The sequence below is a fragment of the Dromaius novaehollandiae genome, chromosome 14, assembly GCF_036370855.1.
Source record: "Dromaius novaehollandiae isolate bDroNov1 chromosome 14, bDroNov1.hap1, whole genome shotgun sequence".
Taxonomy (NCBI): Eukaryota; Metazoa; Chordata; class Aves; order Casuariiformes; family Dromaiidae; genus Dromaius; species Dromaius novaehollandiae.
In genome coordinates this window covers 18758246-18780919 of record NC_088111.1, presented here as the reverse complement: position 1 = coordinate 18780919, position 22674 = coordinate 18758246, and the positions used below count along the sequence as shown (strand labels likewise).

Below are 22674 nucleotides of genomic sequence, written 5' to 3'. Positions count from 1 at the left end.
GCTCACCAGTTCCGCTGGAGGCCCTGAGCCTGTATTTCCCCCAGCTCTGTGCTCCTGTGCCCAGGACACCTATGCAGAGCAGCGCTGAGGATGCAGAGGGAGGAGGGCCACATTTATTCTGGGTAAAATTCATCTTGGAAAAGCAGAGCCTGGAGCCGTTCACTGGCTTGCTTTGGAGAGGCTGGGTAGAGGAGCAGCACTGGAGAGAAGGGATCCTTCAGCTGTGAGCTGATTGCTCTCGCTGGCTCTCAGGGCTCTCCGCTGCCTCCGTTTGTACGCTCGCTGTCACCGAGGGTTTATGTCCCTGTTGCCCAGATGCAGCTGTTCTTGAGGAGATCACTGCTGCCCTGCAAAATGCAGACCAAGGGGGGCTCTGAAGTTGGACCTCAATTACCAGAGCATAACCCAGGAGTCACTCCAGAGCTTCAGCCTGGTAAAGAGGCAGGGAGACAGGAGGGGCCCTCACCCTACCGCCGTTAACATATTGCTCCAGCTAACACAGAATTCCCCTTCAGAAACCTCCTTGGAAGCCTCTGCCAGGGAAGGCAGTTACGAGCATGCCCGTTTACACAAGGAAATGTGTTTGCCTTCAAATCTTCCACTCGCCAGAGCAGCTCATCCAAAGTCCAGCTGCTCCTGGGTTTATTACCCAGCAAAGCAGCTCGCTTTGTCTCCGCTGCCCCCTCCCCGCTGCTGTCAGTCCTGTTGTTTGCCAGGTACTTGCAGAACAACAAGGTTCAGGAGCCCTGGAGACTACGCACGGAGTTATTTCTGACCAGAAGGAGTGGCGAGCCCATGAACTTTGCCTCCCTAAACGCTGCCCTGCTCCAAAGGGCTGGGAACCCTCCCCGAAGGCCCTGCTGGGCTGCGGCCAACCCTTCCCCCTTCAAAACAAATGGGAAGGCTTCGGAAAACGGCTGCTTGTCTTGAATTCAAGCAATCTTCCGGGAGATTTGTTTTCCCAGCTACATTAACACCTTGCTGGCTATAGACCCCCTCTCACTGCTTTCCCCTTGGGATTGTCTTGACCTTATAAAAAACACCGGGCACTTCTTGACACGTCCTGCTACTGCCGTTGTACAGACGCGGCCTCGCTCCGATTGGGGCAGTGACATACATACAAGCAGGAAAAATCCCGTTGACCACCAGGATCCTCTACGACCTTGAGCACTTTGCATCGTTCCTGGGAGCACTTTGCGCCGTTACTGATGGACACATGGAAGACCGCTACCCGTGGTCAGTTTTGGACCACGCTGAGGCAGTTCATATGTGAGCAGCGGAGACTGCAAATCACTCAGGTCAAACGCATGACCTGCTTGAGCTCCAGCCGTTAATCCTTACGGCTCAGAAATATTTGCAGCCGTACACGAACTGCAGGTGAGCGACAGCGGCGTGAGGGAACCCACTGCTTGTTCCGAGGCTGAGCCCGAAACACCAACACCAATTGCAGGAAAAGCGCCCGGGCTCATTCAGGAAAGGTGGAGGACCCGGGGCCTCTGCAAGCCCTGTGGAGCCGGGCCTGTTTTCTTCGTTTTGCTCCGCCTGCCGTTTTTCCCTTGCTTTATTATCTCCCAGCCATTCGAGGCGAATGTCCATGCCTGCTTATCGTTTCCTGGTACTTAGCAACACCATTGTCCCTCGCGGCACAGCCGAGCAGCCCAGCAGCGCCTGCCTGGCTGCATGCTTTCTTCTGCTATGGTAATGCCCAGCTCTCAAAAGAGCCTTTCATGTCACCAGGAGCCCCCGGCACCTTCCAGAACATTCCCCCACTGCAGCCTCTTGTTTTACATCTTGGCAATTATGTAAATGGCACAGGAACGTGCTTCAGCAGAGGAAGAAATGGAAACAGGCCTGCAGACGGCTTATGCAACTCCCCATCTTTTATTAGCAGCTGTTGCTACCACGGGAGCGTGCCGGAGCCCCGGCCCTGGCGCCGGGACGCGCAGCCTGTCCGAGGCACCGCCATCGCCCCGGACCTCCCGCTACGGTCAGCGAGGCTGCAGCAGCCGCGTCCCACCGGCCTGCCGCGGCGCCAAGGCGGCCACGCGCCGAGGGGCTCTGCCAGGGCCTGAGCCACCCCCAGCCACCGGAGGAGCCGATGGACACCCGGGAGCCTCTCCCGCCGCCGCCCGGTTAAACATTACCCGGGGCCGGGCAGCCGCCGGGGCCAAAGAGCGGCAGTGGCGGCGGCGCCCCCCCGCCCGCAGCGCGGCCGTTGGGGGGGGGGCGCAGCCGTTGCAGGGGGCGCGCGGCCGTTACCCCCTCCCCCGCCACGCGCACGCGCGCGCACCCCAGGCCTGGCGCGAGCCCCGGCCGCTCCCCGCACGTCAACAGGAAACCGCACGCGGCCGACTGTAAACACCGCGAGCCCCCCTCCGCGCCCCCCCGCACGCCCACGTGACCCGCCCCGCCCCAGCCGGGCCTGCCCCCGCCTCCCGTTCATTGGGGGCAGCAGCGTTGTTGACCATATATGGTCAGGTACTACCACACCGCTGGCGGCGATTGGTTCCCCTCGCGAGTCACTCAGCGCGCGTCAGCCCCCGACGCCGTAATGCAAACAAAGCGGGGGCTGCCGGGAGCCGTAGTCCCCGCGGCGGCGGCGTGGGGGGGGCGGCGCGGGCGGCGGGCGGGCGCGAACTACAGCTCCCAGCGGCGCCGCGCGGCCCCGCCCCTCCCCGCCCCCCGCGGCCGTCGGCGGGGCTCGCCGGGCGCCGTGAGTCAGTGCCCAGTAAACATTGGCGTGAGCCGCGCCGGCTCCGCGATGGTGGCGGGGCCGTGAGGGGGGCGGGGGGCGGCGAGCGCGGCGGCGCCGGGCCGGGACCATGGACGAGCTCAAGCACCAGGTGATGATCAACCAGTTCGTGCTGACGGCGGGCTGCGCCGCCGACCAGGCCAAGCAGCTGCTGCAGGCGGCCCACTGGCAGTTCGAGGTGAGGCCGCCGCCGCCGTGCGCGTCCGGGGCCGCGGCGCCCCCCCCCCCCCCCCACACCGCCGCCGCCGCCGCCCGGAGCCGCGGGCACGGCCCGCCTCAGGCGGGACCCGGGCAGGGCCGCCCCGCCCCTCGGGCGCGGCGCTGCCCCCGCGCCGGGGCAGGGGGAGGGAGGGCGCGGGGCGCTGCCTCGCCCGGCGGCTCCCGCAGGCTCGGCGGCTGTCGGGCACCGGCGCGGGGTCGCGCTGAGGGAGCGCTGGCGCGGGGGCGGGCGGCCCTCGCTCCGGGCCGGGCCCGGCTCCGCCGTGACGCGCGGGTGGGCCCGTGGGTGCTGCGCTCGGGGCGCTGAGCCCTCCCCCCCCCCCCCCCCCGGGGGCACCGGGAGCCTCCTCCCGGCGCTCCCCCAGCGCCCGCCCCCTCCCGGCCGGCCCCGGGGCGGCTGGGGGCTGGGAGCCCCGGCGTGGCCATTGCCCCGTCCCTGCCTCCGAGTCTGAATCCCGGGGCAGCTGTGGGAGAGGAGCCTTTGTAGGTCAGAGCTTCCCGAGCCCCACATGGCTTTTGCTCGAAGGCAGCAGCCTCCGTGACTTCGGCAGCAGTCGATGCCACGCATGGGGCTGGGGTCGCAGGCAGGGAGCGCGCCAGCAGCCGTCCGGGGCTTCGCTCCCGCAGAAACCCCTGCGGCGACAGCCCCGGGAGCCACGGGGGGAATGCGGCAGCCGTAGCGAGCAAAGCTCTTTCTAAATAGGGTTTTTTTCCCCCTTACGCAGCCCCAGCAGCTCCCTAGCCTGGAGCTGATGGATTTGACGCTAATGGCACCTTTATAATTGAAGTGCCTGTTTTGTGCTGCAGAAGGAGGTCTGAGTCAGTGTGAGAGCCAGAGATTCGGGTCCCGTTCATCTGCGCGGCTAGGGCAGCTCTCGCTCGGCACGCGGCGCAGCCCTGGTCTCCCAAGGCGTTGCTGGCAGGCCTCGGAGACGTTGCTCGGGGCTCGTTCTGTAACGTGCTGCCTGTCAGATGGATCAGACCTAGAGGCGGCTCATTGCTATGCAATCTGCGTGCAGTTAGGAGATTTCCGGATGCTAAATGGGAGGCCGGCGTTCAGAGCCGAGCTGGGCACGTCCAAGGAGCGAGCGGGTAGGTGCGTGGGGACATGTGGAAAGCCGAGTGGACCCTCCCTCCCGTCCGTCCGTGCCCAGCTGTGTGCCGCACGCCGATTTGTTTAACGGCATGTTCTGCTTAAGGGATCTCTGTTCATGGCGGATACGTTCCTGCGTGTAGCACGCTCTGTTTTATGTTTACTAATACAACTTGACAGCAGCTCTCTGGGACCGATAAAATCTGCTTCCGCCACCTCTGTGCGTGTCATAAAAGAGCTGGGAATGGGTGACAGAAGTTGCTTTTCTTTAAAAAGGCATTTCGCAGAACTTTGCCACCGTTTGGCGAGTTGCACAAGTACAAACAGCCGTCTCCTGCCGGTTTGGCACTCACATGACTCAGAGGAAGCTCAGCTGTAAACAAAGGCGCTGTGATGAGCAGTTACCATGTTCCCACTCACTTTTGGTGAAACGGTCAGATAATTCCCTTTGCAAAATGGCCGCTGGGCATGCCTTCTTCGGGGAGCTGTGCTGGGGAGGGGTTGTCTCCTGCCTCCAGGGCGCTCTCATCTCCTCTTCCTGGATGTGGTATTTGCAGGCTTTTTTTAACTCTGGTGTGGGACCCGTTTGCCGGCTGGCCTGGGTCTGCCGCGGTGGGTATAAATTGGTGGAGTTCAGGCAAGTTTGGTTCTGATTTACCCTGCCTGCTCAGCTTCAAAGCACTGCTCCTGGGGCGCGGGGCGAGTCAGTGCAGCTGCCTTGCGCTGTGAGAATCCGCTGCTCCTGCTCTCCCCCGTGAGCCCGCCGCGAGGAGAGGTGTTCCTCGGCCCCGAACACACCGCGAGGCTGTCAGCGCTCGGCGTGGCAGCTCCGCGACACTGATGCCGAGCGAGCTAGGCAGCCTGGGGACGAGGTGGCAGGAGCGGGGTCCCCCCGGCCCCGCACCCCCGTCTTGGCCGGGACACACTTGGTGCCGCCCGGAGCAGCGGCGTCGTGCCGGCCCTTGGCTGCGCGAGCGCGCTCCCTGCTCCCTCCTCGCGCCAGGGCTGACGGGAGCCGGGGAGGGGGCCGGGGAGCATCGGCAGGAGGGAGAGGGAGGCCATGGCGGGCGAGAGGTTTGTTTGGGAGCCGGGGAAGGCCTGCGCGCCTGCGGACAGACACGTTTGTCTCCGCTTCCTTGGTGGCGAGCCCGCCCCGCTTGCGGAGCTCGGTGGCTTGGCAGCGAGTCCCTGGGCTCCCCCCTTTCCTAATCCGTCCATGAATTCCCAGGTCTGCCCGTTCCCTCCAGGGACCTCGGGCGCAGCAGGAGCTGCCTCACAGCGTAACACTGCAGGCTGCAAAGCTGCTGCCCTGCTGCGAGCAGAGCCTTCTCCCCTCGTGGGGCTGGGACTTGGGGTTTTTTTAAGTGAAACGCGGCCGGGCTTTGGGCTGGTGGGACGCAGACTTTCGGGGGCTGTGTTCCAGTCAGCGCGTCCTCGGGCTCGGCTGGCGTTGGGCTGCGCTGGGACCATTGCGGCCGACGGGGGAGGATGCCGCGTGGGCTGCGGAGGGGTTTTGCTGTGCGCGGAGCGCCCTGCTGGCCCTGGCAGCCGGGGGTTTGCGCTGGGCGGAGGAGGAACGCGATCCAGGGCAGCGCGCGAGCAGGGCAGGAGGCTGGGAAGCTGCTCGAGGGGGACACGCAACTGCCATGGCTGCGGCGCGGGCTGATCAAAGCCCGTGCCCCGTTTCAGGGCCTGGTGAAGCCTTTTATTTTGCAGAGACCTTCTTTCGTCCCCAGGCATGGGGGTAGCTGGTGGGGAGTGTGTGGATTGCCTCCCCAGCTCTCCCACTTGCGACTTCGCTCCCGTCTCGTAGGGCCCCGGGGCAGGCGTCCTCACCGCGCGTTCGGCGCGGCGCCGCAGGCTTTGCCGTGCTCTCGGGACCGGGCTGCGGCGTGCACCAGCGGGAACGGCCGGGCCAGCCCAGCCCGCTGGCAGCGGGCCACTGTGGGTCGGGTGCCAGGGCAGAGGAGGCACCTCGGGGTGTCTCTGGGCGCGTGCTGGCGCCGAGGTCCTGGGCCGCAGGTGCTGGTGCTTGCGGGGCAGCTGGGGAGGCCAGCAGGTACTGCCGCCGTGGCGGGCGCTGAGCAGGCTTGCGGGAGGGCTTTGCAGGGGCTGAGCTGTGCATCGGGCTCCTTCCGAGGCAGAGGAGTATTAATTGGCTTTGCTGTGCACTGATTGCCCCTGGGGCTGCTTGGGAAGAATAGGAAGATGTCAGCTTGCAAAAAAAATCCTTGGTTCCTGCCTTCGCGCTGGCACGGACCGTAGTGTCTCTGCTCAGTTCAGTGAGGTTGTGTCAGGGGAACATGAATGAGCAAGAGGAGGAGCAAGTAGGTGTCTGGCTCTGCTCGTTGCATGCGAGGCTGGATTTCTGCATCCTCTTATGACTGAGGTATTTTTTATGGCACCCCTCTCCTGTTCCTTTGTGGCTGCTCCCGCTGCCCGCAAGCCGTCCGCCCTCCGGCTGTCCCCACGGGCTTCTCCTGGCTCCCCGGCAGGGTCTCTGTGTGACCGGCCTTGTGCAGCGCTCCCTTAATTGTGCGCGGGGAGGATCTTGGCGGCCCAGTCGCCTGCTGAGCGTGGGCAGCCGGTCGGTGCTGGGCTGCCGTGCTCCCAGCCGCTCTGCCGCGCGCCCGGAGCTCTCCCGGGCTTCAGAAGGGGTCGGATGCGACATCCGGACATTCTTCGCGGCAGGCAGAGAAACGCCGCGGCCCGCGTGTGGCCTTGCAAGCTCAGCCCGCAGCCTCCCTCTGTGAAAGAGCCCCCGTGTCCCCTGCCAGGGAGCGCGGGAGCTCGGTTGCGCCGTGCAGGAGCACGGCGTGGGGGAGAGCCCGCTGCCCCCAGCCTCCGCGCTGCCGGCGTGGCTGCGGCCAGGGCTGCGCGAGGCTGAGCTGCGGAGCGGGCTCCTTCTCAAGCAGAAGAGCATTAATTGGCTTTGTAGTGCCCTGATCGCCCCCGGCACCTGTGACGCCGGCTAGAGACCAGGTGGCCCCGGCGGCTTTGGTTACGTGTGCGGCCCCGGAGGCCTGCGTCGCCAAGGGGAGGGGTGCACGGGCCCCTCGTGCGCGTGGGGTGAGGCTGTTGCAGGCGCTGGGCTCCCTTGGGAAGGTGGCAGCCGCTCTCCGAGGTCGGCGGGGTGCAGATGGGGAAACGCGAGGCGCAGGGTGGTGGAGGTGGTGGTGGGCAGAGGAGCCGCTTCTGTCACCCTTGGAAATAGGCAGCTAGAGGGGAGGCCGTGCAGCGTTTTAGACAGAAATGCTTATGGTTACAGTGGGCTCCTTCCATCCAGATTGCGACTTTCATCCTCCGCTTTCCCCCAGGACTGGCAGAGGCGGGTGGGCAGGTTGGGGAGAGAGCCAGCACCTCCTGTGCCCCAGGCTGCCGACCACACGGTCCCATGTACGAGGCCACTTGGAGAACAGGCGCCCAGAGCAGATTTAATCAGCTTATGGTATTTGGCTGTGCCCATGCCTCTGTGCGTGTTGCCCATTCACTTTTCCCCCCGTTCTTATCGCATTCCTTTCTGTCTGAGCGCGTATGCAGGTGTTGACATCGGACCTCACCCAAGGCGAGGGGTGGTGCAGCAGCGGGGGTGTTGCTGTCTCAGAAGAGTCCGTGTCTCCGTCAGCCGTTTCCTTGATCCGTAGACGTGTGCAGGCCTGTTCAGGCCACCCTGATCTCCAGGGCTTCGGAGACCCCCTTCCTGATTTACAGCTGTCCCTGAAATCAAGCGGATCCTCCCACAGGTGCCGAGGGCTCTCTGGGGTCTGAGGCTGGCTGAGGTTTGGTTGTTGTGATAATAAAGACAGAAATGGAGCTACGGTGGGGAAGAGCCTTGCCAGCCAGCTAGGACATGCTCTGAGTTTTGGGACCTACCAACATCCACAGCAGCAATTGCTTCCCCCGCTCAGATGTGGATTATTTTAAGGGTTTTGTTCACAGGACGTAACAGCAGGGTAACATTCCTGGCTGCCACGTGGTCTTGCCAACAGCCTTACACCAACTTAACCATAAACGGTTCACGTGGGTCTCCCGCTCCTTGGTGGTGCTAGCGCAGCCCCTGTCCCATCCCTCCCGGGGCAGGTCACCCGTGGCTTCACCTTTCGGGGCCTGCTGGCCTGGGGTCTTTTGGCAGATGAGTTTCCGTGACAGCAGTGAGCTGGACTGCCTTGCCACCGTTCGTCCTGGCTGCAGGTGTGACGCGGGGGCGTCTGGAGCGTGTGGCTGGGGGCGCCCGGAGAGAGCGGCTGTGTGGCAGAGGCAGGGCTGGGACTGCGGGCGCTGCGGTTGCAGCGGGTTTGTACGAGTGAGATCCACCTCCGCGTCGTCCGAGCTGCTTGGTGACGCCAGTCATCGGCCTGTGGACAGGGAGCAAAGTCCGTGGCGGTGTGGCAGCGTGTGGCTGCAGCCCCGTGCCTTGCGCCCGGCTCCCGGACCTTGCAGGCCGGGCGGCTCTGCTGCGGGGCCGCTCCTGCGGGCGGTCTGCACTGAGCAGGATTTTGTCCTCAAGCCAGACCTGAATTTGAAGTGCTACTTTGAAGCTTCTGTTGAACCTAATCTGAAATGGAATTAAAAACATTGTTTTCTGGGCCTGATTCAACTAAAACCTGCCGCAGAACGTGAGACAACTTCGTCTTTGCGAGTCCTGCATCAGTCCAGCCCCGTTCCCCTGCAGAGCCCTCGCTGGCTCCCCTGCTCCTAGCCCCTCAAACGCAGGCCTGGTTGTCCGCTCTCCCCGCCAGCCCCCGCCTCCGGCGTTCCCTACCTGCCGAACCCCTCGGCCTGCCCAAGCTGGAGCTGCTTATGGCATGTGACATAGTTACCAAATAATCACTGAAGTGAACTGGAAACTAATCAAAATTTCGTCAGTTGTAACTCTCCCCAGCTGAGGGGCAGTTCATTGGTATAGCTGGGGGGCAGAGTCCCCCTCGCTGGCTCTCGTAGCCCAGACCCTGGGGACCTCCCGGCATAAACGTGGTGACCCTGATAACCCCCCGGTAACGATACCCATCTCAGCAGTTCCTGCCCCGCTTCCCCTGCTGGGCTTGGCCTTGGTGTCCCTCCGCTCGCAGTTGCAGAGCATTGCTGTGAGTTGTGAAACGCCTGCCGAGGGCCACCGCAGCAGCGGCTGCGTTTCGGCAACGAGCACGGCGAGCTTATGTGCGCGTGGCCTCGGGCCGGCCTGGTGGAAGCAGGCGACGAGCGCGGCTCGCTTCTCCGGGACGCGGAGCAGCTGTGCGCGGTGCTCCCGCCGGTGGAGGCCGAGGCACCGGGGCTGTTCCCTGCGGTGCTGCGGCTCGTGCCGGCTGCGGGGGCAGGTGGTAGCTGAGCGCGCGGACCAGCCCCCCGGGACCCGCCTTGGCTCGTCTTCCCCGCTCTTCCAGGGGGTGGCTGACACGGATGCGAGACCCCTGGGTGGGCAGCCTGGCCCCGAGTCGGGGGCCGCTCAGCTCTTGCGCCGCGTGGGAGCGCGTCCCGCCCAGCGGCGAGCGGGGTGGGAGCAGGCGTGCGGGCAGGGGCCTTGCAGAGCCTGCCGAGCGCGGGGAGAGGGGGCACCTTGTTTGCACGCCGATGACGACGCCTTCTCCTGCCTTTTTTGCAGACTGCTCTCAGTGCTTTTTTCCAAGAAACAAACATCCCCTACAGCCACCACCATCAGATGGTAAGTGCTCCCGCACCTTTTCGGCGCGGCACCAGCTGGCGGGCGCTTCTGGGCTCTCGCTGGTGGCCAGCCTGCTGCTTCGCAGCTCGGGGCGTGCGGGCAGGGAGACCAGGCTGAGCCCCGTTGTGTGCGGAGGGACGGCGGGTCTGGGGGGGCCCTCGGGGCCCTGCAGAGGGACGGGGGCTTCCCCTCGGAGCGGGACGGTCCAGAAGAGGATGCTTTGGGCACGGCCAACAGTCTAGATCAGCCCCAGCACAGCAGAGAGAGGTCAGGGAGGCCGTGGCGCACAGGACCATCTACGTGCGCACCAGAGCAGCCGAGCGTGCGAACTCCCGTCCCCGCGGGGGCTGGCCTCTGCTACGCCCCGCGTGTGGACACGCAAGAGCACGCAGGGGCACGGCTGCTGCTGGCCTTCAAACCTCGCCTGGCTCTGCCCCTTTAACTCTCGTGCCTGGGCAGCCCGTAATCTGCCCGGGCAGATGTGTCCCAGGGATTTGCTGGCTGCCGTGGCCTCATTTGACTCCCCGAGACAACTGGGGATTTGGAGCGTGCAGCGAGCGCGCGGAGCGGACGCCTGGCGGGGCCGAAGCGCCCCCGAGCGCCACGCCTGCCTGCGGGGCTGGCAAGCCGCAGGTCCCAGGAGGCTGGTGGAGCGGAGGGAGTCTCCGGCTTGGCCAGGCGCAGGAGTGGGCGCCTGGGGGACGGGGGAGCGCTTGCCCAGCGTGGCACACTCCAAATCCCCTGTGTCGACGGGCCTTTCGGAGGAGCCCACGTCCTTGCCTCCCGCCGCCCGGCTGGTGCGCGCTCCCGCGGGGTTTGCTGCTGGGGCTCAGCTGGGGGGGGGAGGCGACACGATGGAGATCCCCCCCAAGCCGGGAACGAGTCGCCTCACCCCGTGCCGGGGCCGCTGCGGCGCTGCTCGGCCCCGGCAGCCCCCGCTGACCGCTCTGTCTCTCCCCGCAGATGTGCACCCCTGCCAACACGCCGGCCACGCCGCCCAACTTCCCCGACACCCTCGCCATGTTCTCCCGCCTCAAGGCCTCCGAGAGCTTCAACAGCAGCAGCCCTGTGGCCTCCATGGCGACTTCGCCGCCGCCCCCAGCCCCGCCGCTGCCCCAGCACGGGGCCTTCAATCCCGCCTGGCCCGCGGCCTCCCCTGGGCAGCAGCAGAGCATGTGGACTCCGGCCCCCCCGGCGCAGCCCGCGGGCTGGCCTGCCGCCGTCTCCCAGCAGGCCACGGCAGAACAGAAGGCTAACGTGACCATGGAGGCAGAGAGATGAGGCTGCGGCAGAGAGTGAACACGGCGGGGACCCCTGCGTATATATATATATATATTTTTCCCCCTCCCCGAAGAGGAGAGGAATTCTACTGCCAGGGCGTCTGGCAGCCACAGAGACACACGAGCAAATAGCTGCCTTGCATGGGTTTGGTTTGAAGTAGTTTTTACTTGTCCTAGAGCTGAGCAGAGCTCCCCAGAGACAGTGGGAGGCTGCATGGGACGCGACACCGGCGCTGGCCTCTGCCTGGGACCCTGCTCCCGGGGGGCTTCTGGGGAGGGAGCACCCCTCTCCTCTCGGGGGACACCGGAGTTTGCATGCGAGTGACGTTGACGGAGGAGGCCTCTTTTTCACGGTCCCCCTCCCTGCCCGCGCAGGCTGGGCCGCCCCGCCACGCAGGACGGATCGCCCCCGAGTGTGTCCCCCCCTCCTCGGCCCCGCATGCCCGGGTCGGACTCGGACGCCCCGCGCGTTTTGTTTCTCGTAAGGGGGAAGAAGAGAGCGAGCGCCGTTTCTGCTCGGCCGCAGCCCCCGCCCCACACGCGCTGCACTCGCCGGTGAGCAGGGCTGGGGGACGCCAACTCCCGGGGAGATGTGGAGCCCCGTGTTTTCTGTGCCCCCGGCTCGCCCCTTGGGGAGCCCCTTGGGATGGGGCGCGGGGCCGCCGGACGGGGCGAGCTGCGAGGAGCCTGCCTGGGCCAGCGCGCCGGCCCCTCGCCCTGCCGGGACGGGTTTGCCCGGGGGCTGTTTGCATGACACAGTGTAACCCCAGAGACTGGGCTCATTTTTAACCCCTCTGTTCTTTTCTCCTGGTGGCTGAAAGTCTACCCAGACGCGCCGCAGCCGCTTGCAATACACGCTCTTCCGCTTTGAACCTGGTGTCTTTGCTTCGTTCGCAGCAGCGGCGGGAAGGCTGGCCTGGGCCTGGGCCTGGGCCTGGGCTGCCGCACGAGCCCCTCTTCAAGTGGCTCTGAGTGCGGGCAGCATCAGAGGGGCTGGCATCTGGGGCTGGCATCTCCTCGCCTCCCGCCTGTAGCTGGGCTGCTCCGAACACCCCATCCCGGCTGCACGGCGACTGTCAGCTGCCTTCGGCCAGGCGCGTGCAGGGCTCGACCCCAGCGGAGCTGGCGCAGCTCTGCCTGCAGTGCTACCACGTTAGCCATGGGCAGCAGTTTGCAGCTGTGCAGCTCTAACCCCTCCGAGCACAGGGGCCAGGCTGGTGGCAGGATTGGTAGCGCGACCCCCACAGATCCCACGGGTCTCGCCGTAACCTGGCTCCCATCCCCGTATCCGTCTGCTTGCCAGTCAGTAATTAATTTCCATCTCTTATTTGTGTTGTTAAAATAAACACTGTATGAGTGATGGTTGCACCGGGGGCCGCATCTCCCTGGCTTCTCAGATGGCCTCGATGGAGGCTGGACAGCAAGGGCTGGAGCTGGGGGCTCGCCTGCGTGGGGTCGTGCCCCAAGGCTGCGTGGCTCAGCCTGTCCCGTGGGGCAGCCCGCACCGGGCCAAGCCAACAGGCCAGGGCCAGCTCCCTCGGCCAGGTCCGAGCCATGTGTCACGGCCGGCACGTGGTGCGTGAGGACTGTGAGGCACAGAGCCCACCAGTGGGGACAGCGGCCCTGGGGAGACACAGGGAGGGGACCTGTCCCTCTCCTCAGAACGCAGGTGAAGCCAGAGGTCACCAAGCACGAAGGTGTTGGAGGGACGGGCGAGAGGACCGCATGGTGCGGCAGCTTGCCTCTGGCTAGCCCAAGCCCACCGGGAGTGGTGGGATCAGAAAATCCAGGGCCAGACCGGAGCGTCGTGGCTGGGCTGCGCATGCTGCATGGCTTTGCCGCCCCGCGTGGGACGCGGCGGTTTGGGCCCGGTCGCTCCCGGCGTGGCTCAGCTCGCCCAGGCCAGGGCTCCGAGGACGCCCCACATAGCCTGGCGTACGCAGGGACCACACGGGGAGGCAGCTGAGCAGGGAGCACCTTTATGGGCCGCGGAGTCGCCCCGCCGCGACGAGCGGCTGCGAGGGAGGTCCCCGAGCACAGCCTGGGCCAAGGGGAAGGAGAGGCCCCGGCAGCATCGCCCCCACCTCTCCAATCCCTGAGGCCAGGCAGGGCCGGGGACGGTCCTCAGGCTGCAGGGCCACCTGTCCCCGGGCAGACCCCCTCTCCCTTGCAGCACAGCCTTGGTGGTCCCGGTCCCCCCGCGCCATTTCCACTTGTGATGGCGGCGGGGGGGGCGAGCTGTGGCCCTCCCCGGCCAGCTCAGACGCCTGCCGCGCTGCCGCCGCCTGGGGCATCCTGCCGCCGGCCTCCCGAGGACGAGGACGGGGCCCTGGCCCGCAGGGCAGCGCCTGCAGGGCAGAAGGACAAACGGTGCCTTCAGGCAGCGCCCCGCGCGGGGCCCGACAGCCCGGTGCCTGCCGCAGCACCCGGAGCGCTCGGGCAGCAGGGCGAGCCCGCGTCCACTGGGACTCACACGAGTACGGGGACACGTAGCGGCTGCCGTACTTGGCAGGATGCGTCTTCTCCGCGGGCTGCCGGGAGGAAGGCTGGAAGGTCTTCATTCCTGCGGGGTGAAGGACGGAGGCATTAGCGCGGTGAGACGCACGGCTGGGCTGTTGGGCAGCCGCCGCCAACCGCTCAGGCCCGAGCGGGGAAGCGAGCCACGGCGCGGGGCTGAGCCGGCAGCGCCAGGCCAGGCACCGCCAACGGGACCCGCTGGCTCCAGCCATCCCGGCGCGAGGTAACACAGCCCCTGGCGCCGCCTCCTTACCTGGGAAGTCCCTTTCCAGGGTGACAGTCCTGTTGGTGGCCCCTGAGCACAGTCTGCCCTTGTACAGCACCCCATTGATGCCCAAAATATCCACTTCCGTCTAGAGGGAAGAACAGCCGGCAGCATCGGATGGGCGCCGAGGCTGCACCCGGCCCGTGGGCTCAGCGGCTTTCCAGTGCACAAGGACGCATGGGGCCGCGCGTCGGGACGCGGGGGGGCCACGCAGGCCCAGGGGCTCACGTTCTCAGCGGTGAAAGCGGTCGGGCCTCCGTAGGGGCACACGGTGGTGAGGGAGCTGGAGGTGGACAGCTGCCCAGCGGGACTCACGGCGCGCTCGTCGCCAGGCCAGTGCTGCTGTGCGACGCCGGGGCCCAGGCTGGCCGCCGCGCTCTCCTCGCCCTCCCTTGGGAGGACAGCGCTGGCCGTCACCCGCCTGCCCGGCCCAGGAGCCCGCTGCTGCCCAGGGCTCGCTGTGGACCCCACACCCCAAAAGGAGAGGGACTCCCGTGGCGGGGCTCGTCCCTCCGCCCCAGTGGGACGGCGGCCTGCAGCGGGCAAGCCGCAGCCCCGGGCAGGTCCAAACCCGCAGCGTCTCCAGCGTATGGGCTGGCAAAGCCGCGGCACCAGCGCACGGCACAGGCCACCGCGGCCGCGCCGGCACCCGCAGGCCCTCACCTCGCCAGCGCCCGGCGCGCCAGGTACTCGTAGCCGTTGGCACTGGCCGGCCGGGGCCAGCCGAGCAGGTTGGCCTTTCGGACGGTCACCAGCTGCCTGGGGACAGGGATGCAAACACCAAGTCGGGCAGTGGCCTCTAGTGGAAACGCGGCGTGGTGGCGTGGTCCCATCGAGCTACTCACGGCCTGGGGGCCATCGTCAGGGGTCTGTCGCAAGAGATGCACTTGACCCGCTCGAAGAGCTGCCTGCAACACAGGGGCGGCCGCTCGGGACATGTCGGCAGCACCTTCCCCCCGCCAGCACGTCAGGGACCTCACGGGGGCCCACGGGTGGCCTGCGCCCGTGTGCAAGTTGGGACAGACGGGGTTTGGGAAGAAGCAACCCCCATCGAGAGACCTCCCCACAGGACGGGATGGGATGGGACAGGACGGCATGGGATGGGATGGAATGTGGTGTAACGGGATGCGACAAAACAGGACGGGACAAGATGGGATGGAATGGGACAGGATGGGATGGGACAAGACAGGATGAGATAAGATGGGAGGGGACAGGACGGGATGGGATAGGACAGGAAAGGACAGAATAGGATGGTACAGGACAGGACAGCGTGGCATGGAATGGGATGGGATGTGGTGTGGTGTAATGGGATGGGACAAGATGGGATAGGGCAGGATGGGACAGGACAGGACAGGACAGGATGGATGGGATGGGATGGGATAGGACAGGATGGGATGGGATGGGATAGGAGAGTACAGGACAGAACAGGATGGGACAGGACGGGATGGGATGGGATAGGACAAGATGGGATGGGATGGGAGAGGACAGGCCAGGCCAGGATGGGATCCAGCATCCCTCACCTCTTAAAGCCAGCGGCACTGTTGGCAGTGAAGGGGGGTCCCTGGCACAGGTACTTCTTGGTGAACTTCCACACCCGCTCCAGCTGCACCCGCAGGGGGTCCAATGCCATGTGGTCCACCTGAGGGAGGAGAACAAGGGGGGACCAGTGGGCTCAGCCCACCCCAACACTGCCTCTGTGGCAAGCCATTTCAGGGGATGCTGCAGCCCTCAAAGGGGCCCTGCGGGCTCGCTAATCCCTGAAGGATGCTGGGAGACACCCTGGGACACGTGCCCAGTCCCAACACATGTACCATTGTCTCTTGGTACCAGCAGAGCGTTCACCCTCCCTGCTCGGCAGCACAAGAGGGGAACCAGGCCCCATTCTGGCCTGGAGCAGGGAGCCCTGAGACCGCCCCCGTCCATCCGTCCCTGCCACCCTTTCTGGGTGGTGAGGCTACCTTGGAGTCCATGTCGCTGACGAGCTTCTCCAGGGCTTTCTGCCAGTCCTGGTCCTGCAGAGACATCTTCTGCAGCAGGTCGTGCATCATCTCGCTCAGCTGGGCTATGGCGCTTTGCAGCTCCTCCTGGCTCACTTTGGTCTCCAGCTCAGCCTTGTCTGCTTTCTAAGGGAGGCAGGGTGCCAGGGCCGTTCCTGCGGCCCCCACCCCTGCCCCTGCCACGCACAGAGCTGCCATCGAGCGGGCCCAGGCTGGGGCAGGGGACAGGAGCTCTGCTACCCGCCAGCCTCCAGCCCCGGGGCCAGGCACGCAGCAGGGCAGGGGTTGTCACTGCAGGTGCAGGGATGGTCCCCATGTCCCCACGCTGTGGGGAAAGGCAGGGTGCCCAGGAGCCAGGGGGCAGATCTTGGGGTGGCTTTTGTAGCTCAGAGAAAGGCCAGTGAGGAGACCCCCTTGGCTCCCATCTCCATGGGGATGAGATACCAAAGAGTCATGGGGCTCAAGGGGCAAATAATAGCACTGCTGCCATCTCAGACACGTGGTGCAGAGGCCCCAGGGCTCTTTGGGGTGTTTCTACTCACAATGTCCATGCCCTGCTCCAGCAGGGCCTTGTCTGCTTTGCTCACGTCCAGACGCTCCACCATCTCGCGCAGGCTCTGCTCATGGGTGATGCATCCGTCACTGAGTGCCAACCACACGCCCCACCACTGCCTGGGGGGCCGCAGCGTCCCACCACCCCCCTCTGAGCCCACTGGCTCATGCCACTCCAGCCCCTGCTCCCCCAGGATGGTCCAGCAGCAAAATCCCAATGTGCCAAGTCTCCCAGGGTTGGCCGGAGCCCTCAGCCTTGCAGGGGAAGCACCACGGCTGAGGGAAGCTCTCCGCTACCACAGCAGAGACTGTGTTTCCAGTCCAGTTTGGACACTAACCACAGCAGGAGCTGCTCTTGGAGCACTGCCAAGCCCGGGGCTGCCTAGGCCATGCTTACCTGGATGTCCTCAGTGTCACTCCAGAGCCGCTCCGCAGTCTCCTGCAGCCTGGTGCACTGCTCCCGCAGCTGCCCCACTTGCTCCAGCACATCCTTGCGGAAGTCCAACGCCTGGGGAGGGCGAAATGCAATCCCTGGTAAGGGCCGTGGCCTGGGTGAAGAGGGACACTGCGGGGGATGTGGGCTCGCAGATGTCTCCAGTGAGGGACTAGCAGGGGGACCCCAGGAGGACGCGGCAGTGTGGCCCGCAGCGAGCAGTGTGCCAGGGCTGCCGCCCCAAGGCCTGCCAGCAGCTCCCACCGAAGCCTTGCAGGCCAGGCACCTTCCCCCCTTCGTCCTCCAGGTGCTTCACATCACTCTGCATCTTCTCCAGTTTGGCAGCTATGTCATCCAAGGTACCGAAGTTGGCTGAAAAAGAACAGCAAAGCTTTACTCCCGGGCTGCTGCTGCGGATGCTGCAGGCTCCAGGCATGGCACTGTCCCCAACCCGGGTGGCTCTGCAGCTGTGGAGGTCTCCTAGCCCTGCCACCAGCCCCAGCGGGCACGGCCAGGGCAAGGGCACTCGTGGGTGCTGGGGGAGAGCCACAGCAGGCAGGTGACCACGGTCCCTGCTAGATGTGTCCCAGCCCTGCTGCGAGCTGGGTAAGGGGACCTTGGAGACCCAGCTGGGATGGCTGAGCCCATCCTGTGCTGTGCCCACCCCATAAGGGCCATGGGGCCCAGGGGCACAGCCCAGCGGTGACCGCCTGCACTCACCGGGCTGCTGCAGCTGGCTCTCGAGGCGGGCGACGCGGGCGCCCATGGCCTCGTGCTGCTCCGGCAGCCAGCTCAGCCTGCGCAGGGCCTGGCGGGCCAGCTCCTGCACGGCCTCCGGGCTGGGCTCCTGGGCACGGGGTTTCTGGAACAAAACAGCTCTGGAGATTTTGGGGAGAACCAAGAACGCTGAGCCGTCCCGGAGCCGAAGGGCACTGACGGCCCCGTGTCTCTGGGGAGCCCCGGCCGGAAGGCGGCTGCCCCACGAGCCGCTGCATCCCGGCAGAGGTGCCCCGCGTCCGGGAGCCTGCGCGAACCTCGCTGGCGAGCGCCTCGCAGAGACTGCTCCAGCGCACCGTGTCGGCCGGCCGGGGCCAGGCGCTCAGCTCCGCGCGCACCTCCGCCTGCGGCCGGGAGAGAAGAGCTGCTGTTTCACACTTCCCCAAACCTTGCCGCCATCTCCAGCAGTGCCCAGCACCATCCTGACCCCGCAGGTGCCCCGGGGCTGGGCGTAAAACTGCCCTGCAGCGAAACCTGTCTTCCTGGGCTCAGCCCTGGGCGCAGAGGGCTGAAAACATCCCCCGCGCACATGCGCCGGGGCAGGACAGCTCCCAGGCCCACCGACCTCATGGACTTTAGCCCGGTGCAGAGACACACATCCAAAATCAAGGGGTAAATCTGCCCCTGTGTGCACGCTGCTGTGTCCCGGGGTGATGCTGCTCTGCCTGCACCACCGGGCAGGTGGGACAAGAGCAGCAGAGGTGGCTGGGGGAAAGCCACCACGCCAGGACACTGTGGGGCAGCAGTGGATGTCCCCTGTGCCAGGGGTCCCTACTCCACCGGCCAGGAGCTTGACCAGAGAGGGACTCCTGTGGGGGAACCTACGGGATCTGTGTCCACAGATCCCATAGGAAGAGCCTCACTAGGCTAGGTCCTCTTCTGGACACATCAGCGCTGCTCAGCTGGGTCCAGGGGAGCCCTCAGGAGGCCTAAACCTGTTTCCCATATAGATTTGCCAAGACCTGACCCTGGGCAGCAGCTTGGGGACAGTCCCAGCTGGTGGGCAGCTGAGTGCCCCTGAGCACCAGGCACTGGAGGGGCTGGCTCGGATCCACTCTGCCTGGTGTCTCCCCACTCACTCACCATTTGGTCCAGGAGGCTCTGCAGGAGGTGGCTGTGCTCATCCAGCCGTCCCAAACGCTCTCGCAGATCCTCCAAGCCAGTCTGTCAAACAGAGGCATCAGCAGGGATCAGCATCGCCAGGGATCGGCGTTGCCAGGGATCGGCATTGGCAGGGATCGGCAGCGGGCAGCCCAGGACGGAGCTGGGCTCTGCAGCTGCAGGCAGCCTCTGTCCAAAGCCCCAGGCTTGTGGGGCAGATCCCACATCTCCCAGCTTAGCTTTGATGTGAGAGGGAGCCTGGGCTTGAGACCTCACTCCCCATCACCCCGTTCCCCCTTGCCGCCCATGCAGGCCCCCCCACGGGAGCCCAACCCTTCTGCTCTCCAACAGCCAACCTGGCTTCCCATATGCACCTTCTGCAAATTGTCCTTCAAGAGCTGCAGCTCCTCCTGGAAGGCCTCGACGGTAGTTTTCAGGGAGCATATGGTGGTGAGCAGCTCCTGCAGCGTGTTGATGGCCTGAGGAATACGAGAGGGCACAGGGAAGCGGGGGCATCAGTGCCAAAGGAAGGATTCATTGCCTGCCCAACACCAGGGCACGTGCTGCCAAACTGCCTGCCCTGGGCCTGCCCTCCTTGGTAAGGAGATGCGTTCATCCCACGGCACAGTTTGATGTTGGCGGACCTTCCTGCTCTCATCCCATGGTGGGAGCACTGCGCTCCCAGGGGTGTCCCCAGCTTGCCCAGGGGACCATCGTGGCATGGGCAGGTGCCAGGCACTGCTACAGGATGGACAACCTCCATCATGCTGACCATGCGCGATGAACAGCGCCCAGGACGGAGGGGATCCCACTGCCTAGGAGAGGGGGATGAAGGCTAACGCCAGAGCTCTGCCAGTGTCCGCACGCGAGGAGGTGGCACGTTCAAAGTCCTTCCCAAGCACAGGCAGCCCAGCAGAAGGCTCTGCCCACAAAGGATCCCCAAAACACTTTTGCAAAGGGATTCCTTCCCGCAGGCACTGATGCACAAACCTGTGCATCTCCTGCTGCTACCCTGCACCATCGTCTGTGGGGGGTCTGGCCCATTTTGGCTGAAACCCATCCCTCCATGAAACCAAACCAGCCAGGCCAGCTCCTGCAGTCACGCTGACGAAAGGGGTCACGCCGAGCTAGCGTGACGGGGAAGCGGCTGCCGCAGGGCTTGGGCAGCCTTGCAGGCTCGGGTGGCCTTGCCGCAGTGCTTGGATCAGGCCTCCTGCCCTGCGGCATGCAAGCGCTTCTCGTGCCAGCTGCGGTGTGACGCCAGCCTGCACCCCCGGACAGTGTCCGGCTTTGCTGCACGAGCAATTTGTGGTTCAGCTTGTGCTGCTGGGTCTGTACCAGGCTCCGGGTCCACAGAGGAGGATTATCCCAGCCAAGATGCTCTTACCCAGCCGTGCTGGCGGAGAGAAGCGAGGCTGAGCAGCACATGGCAAAGACGCGGGTTTAGGAGTGTCTCCGGGATACAGGAGTAAGTCCCAGAGCAGCTGCCATGGCATCGGCCACGTCTGTCCAGCCCGTGACCATGCCGAAGGAGTGGGGCAGCTCCCACTCAGCTCTCCCAAAGAGAAACAAAGGGTGCCCAAGGGGACCGGCAGCCCAGCTCCAGGCTCTTCACCCCAGCAAAGTGCTGTCCCCTTTGCTCCATAGCTGTTCTCAAAGCCAAGGTCATGAAAATGTGAGATGGGACCAGCCCCAGGTCTCAGAAGAGATGAAAAGATGTCTTGGTTTTCTGCTCCAGGCCAGCCCCGTGCGGCCTGCGGAGAAGTCGGCAGTCCAGCCGGCGCTGCAGAAAGCAGCCTGGACTCCGGCCCCTCTCCAAGCCGGGCAGGGAGCACAGTGACCGCAGCTGAGATATCTTTGTGCTGCAACCCGTGGCTCGAGTGAGGAGGACAGTGCTGTTTTCACACGTTACAGTTCTGACTCACAGTCTAAACATCGACAGCCAAATAAATTGAACCTGCGGCATGTGAACATCTCCTAAGGGATCCTGACTTGGCGTGGGGACAGCTGCCTGCGGGACACCACCACTGCCGCCCGCAGCTCAGCCGCTCACAGTAACGCAGGGAAGAGGTGAGAAAAGGAGCACGTTTTGGGCGCCACGGCCCTGCCAGGTGAGTGGAGGGCTGTGTGCTCCAGCCAGCGCCATCCCAGCCCCAGGTCCCAGGCCCAGTGCAGGGAGCTGCTGGGGTATCCAGCACGGGGGCTGCACAGGCACAGGATGGGGACGGGAGGGACAGGCGCTGGCCCCCAGCGACGGAGTACGGCAAAGTGCCCTGCTCAGAGCCTGGTCTCTGGAGAGTGACCCTTGCTGGGATGCAGGATGGGACCCAAGGGACCTAAATCTCAAGAGAAAATATCACTAGAACCTCCGTGGCAGGTGAGAAATGACCAAACCCACCTTTGGTCAGCAGCAGTGTTAAAATACTACTCTTTAATGAGTCTCAGGGAAGGAGCTAGGCCCATGTCAGCCAGACCATGGGTGCAAAAACACGCCTCAGTGCTTCGGCGACCTCCCCAGCACTATGGGAGAGGATACACATGTGGGCAGGTCACTGCGTAGGGCAGGTCATTACGTAGGGCAGGACACTGCGTAGGGCAGCACGCTGGGCCAGATGGCACATAAGTGAGCCAATGGGCCGGCCTGCAGCGTCACCAGACACAGGGACACTCCAGAGGACAGGTTTCTCACCTTTGTCACTCCCTCTTCATTCGTTTCTACCTTCTTCTTCAGCTGCATCATTTGCCACATGTCAGCGGCCGGCTTGCCTGGGGCCTGGCTGTGGGCCAGCAGCTCCGCGGTGGACGGGGGCCCGTTGAGGCGGCTCAGCTGGCTCTCAACCCTCCCCAGCCGCTGCTGCATCTCGTGGAAGAGGGAGCAGCTCTTCCCCTCGGCAGTCGCCCCGGCAGCCTTCGCCACGGCCACGCCAGCGGCGGGCTTCAGAAGCTCCCTCTCGTCCTCGGAGACCTCCGCCGTGGCGTCCCGCAGGTGGAGGTGCTCCAGGATGCCGTGCAGCAGGACGTGGAGGGCGTTGAAGTTGACGCTGCCAACGTCGGGCGTGCCGATGGCGATGTCCGCCAGCTCTGCCAGCGTCATGGAGAAGCTCATTTCGCCTTTGGTCTCTTTGGGCTGCCGGAAGCGCTCGGGTCCCGTTGTCGTAGGGATGGCCGACAACACGGCCCCGGTCACGGCTGGCTTGGCGGGGCACGGCTCCCGCTGGCCTCCCGCCAGGAGCTCCTGCGCGTTGCCAGGAAAGCCGGGCGGCGTGGCGGGCCGCGAGGTGCAGGGCCACGGCCGCTCTGCCTGCCGCGGCGCCCGGCCCGGGGCAGCGGGCTGAGGTCACAGCGGCCGTTGCCGGGAGGTGGCCCTGGCGTTCTGCCCCCGGCGCGGGATGGGGCAACCCACGGGCCCTGGCGCGGGCCTGGCCGGGCCCAGGCGTCCCCGGGAGAGCGCTGGCTCAGTGCCCAGAATGCCGCGAGGGTAATCGTACTGCACCGGCGTTGCTGCTCTCCTGCTGCGGCAGGCGGAAACCGCCTGTGGCCGCTCTCTCCGGCGCCCGTGCAGCCCTCGGGCCCTGGCAACTTGTGTCCCAGCTTTAAGTCCTCCCCAGCGCCGGTGACCCAGGGGAGCCGCTGCCCCGGCCGGGGCCACCCGGGAGCCTCATGCCGGGGTTCGCCTGGGCCTTGTCCGACTCGGGCCCCCCAGGAGGCCGCGGGGCTGCCCGGCGCGTGGCCAGGCCCGGCGGAGCAGTGTGGGGCGCGGGCGGGCGCAGCGGGGCGGGGAAGGACGGGAGCTGCCGCCCGGGGTGCCCCGCTTGCGGCCTCACGCGCCCGGGGAGCGCAGGCGAGGAGGGGGCGACGCAGCGGGGAGCCCAGGCCGGGCACTGCCCTGCGCGGCACCCGCGGCCCTTTCCGCAGTGTAGCTTTACTGCGAGGGGGGCAGCGAGCGAGCCGGGCCCGGGCTGCGGCCCTCCCCGAGGCCTCGGGCCTGCGCGGGGTCCCCTGCGGCCTCGGGGCGGCGGTGGGCGGTGC

At 65.7% G+C, this 22674-nt stretch overlaps 2 protein-coding genes across 2 annotated transcripts; one reads left to right on the top strand and one right to left on the bottom strand.

Annotated features, from left to right (window-relative positions):
* The first annotated feature begins 2646 nt into the window (after positions 1 to 2646).
* UBALD1 (UBA like domain containing 1) lies at positions 2647 to 11875 on the top strand. Its single transcript, XM_064520552.1, has 3 exons — positions 2647 to 2930; positions 9664 to 9723; positions 10687 to 11875. The coding sequence occupies exons 1-3, from the start codon at positions 2823 to 2825 to the stop codon at positions 11002 to 11004; spliced, it is 486 nt and encodes a 161-aa protein (XP_064376622.1). The 5' UTR covers positions 2647 to 2822; the 3' UTR covers positions 11005 to 11875.
* A 1091-nt stretch (positions 11876 to 12966) lies between these two features.
* On the bottom strand, positions 12967 to 22666 carry C14H16orf96 (chromosome 14 C16orf96 homolog). The gene is made up of 16 exons (XM_026107762.2): positions 21335 to 22666; positions 19020 to 19124; positions 18628 to 18708; positions 17802 to 17888; positions 17488 to 17629; positions 17054 to 17139; positions 16732 to 16842; positions 16325 to 16399; positions 15744 to 15908; positions 15306 to 15424; positions 14631 to 14693; positions 14449 to 14544; positions 14014 to 14176; positions 13774 to 13873; positions 13477 to 13566; positions 12967 to 13351 (listed from the first exon to the last, which is right to left on the bottom strand). Exons 1-16 carry the CDS (start codon positions 21749 to 21751, stop codon positions 13263 to 13265), a joined length of 1989 nt encoding a protein of 662 aa, XP_025963547.2. The 5' UTR covers positions 21752 to 22666; the 3' UTR covers positions 12967 to 13262.
* Between the last annotated feature and the right edge of the window lie 8 nt (positions 22667 to 22674).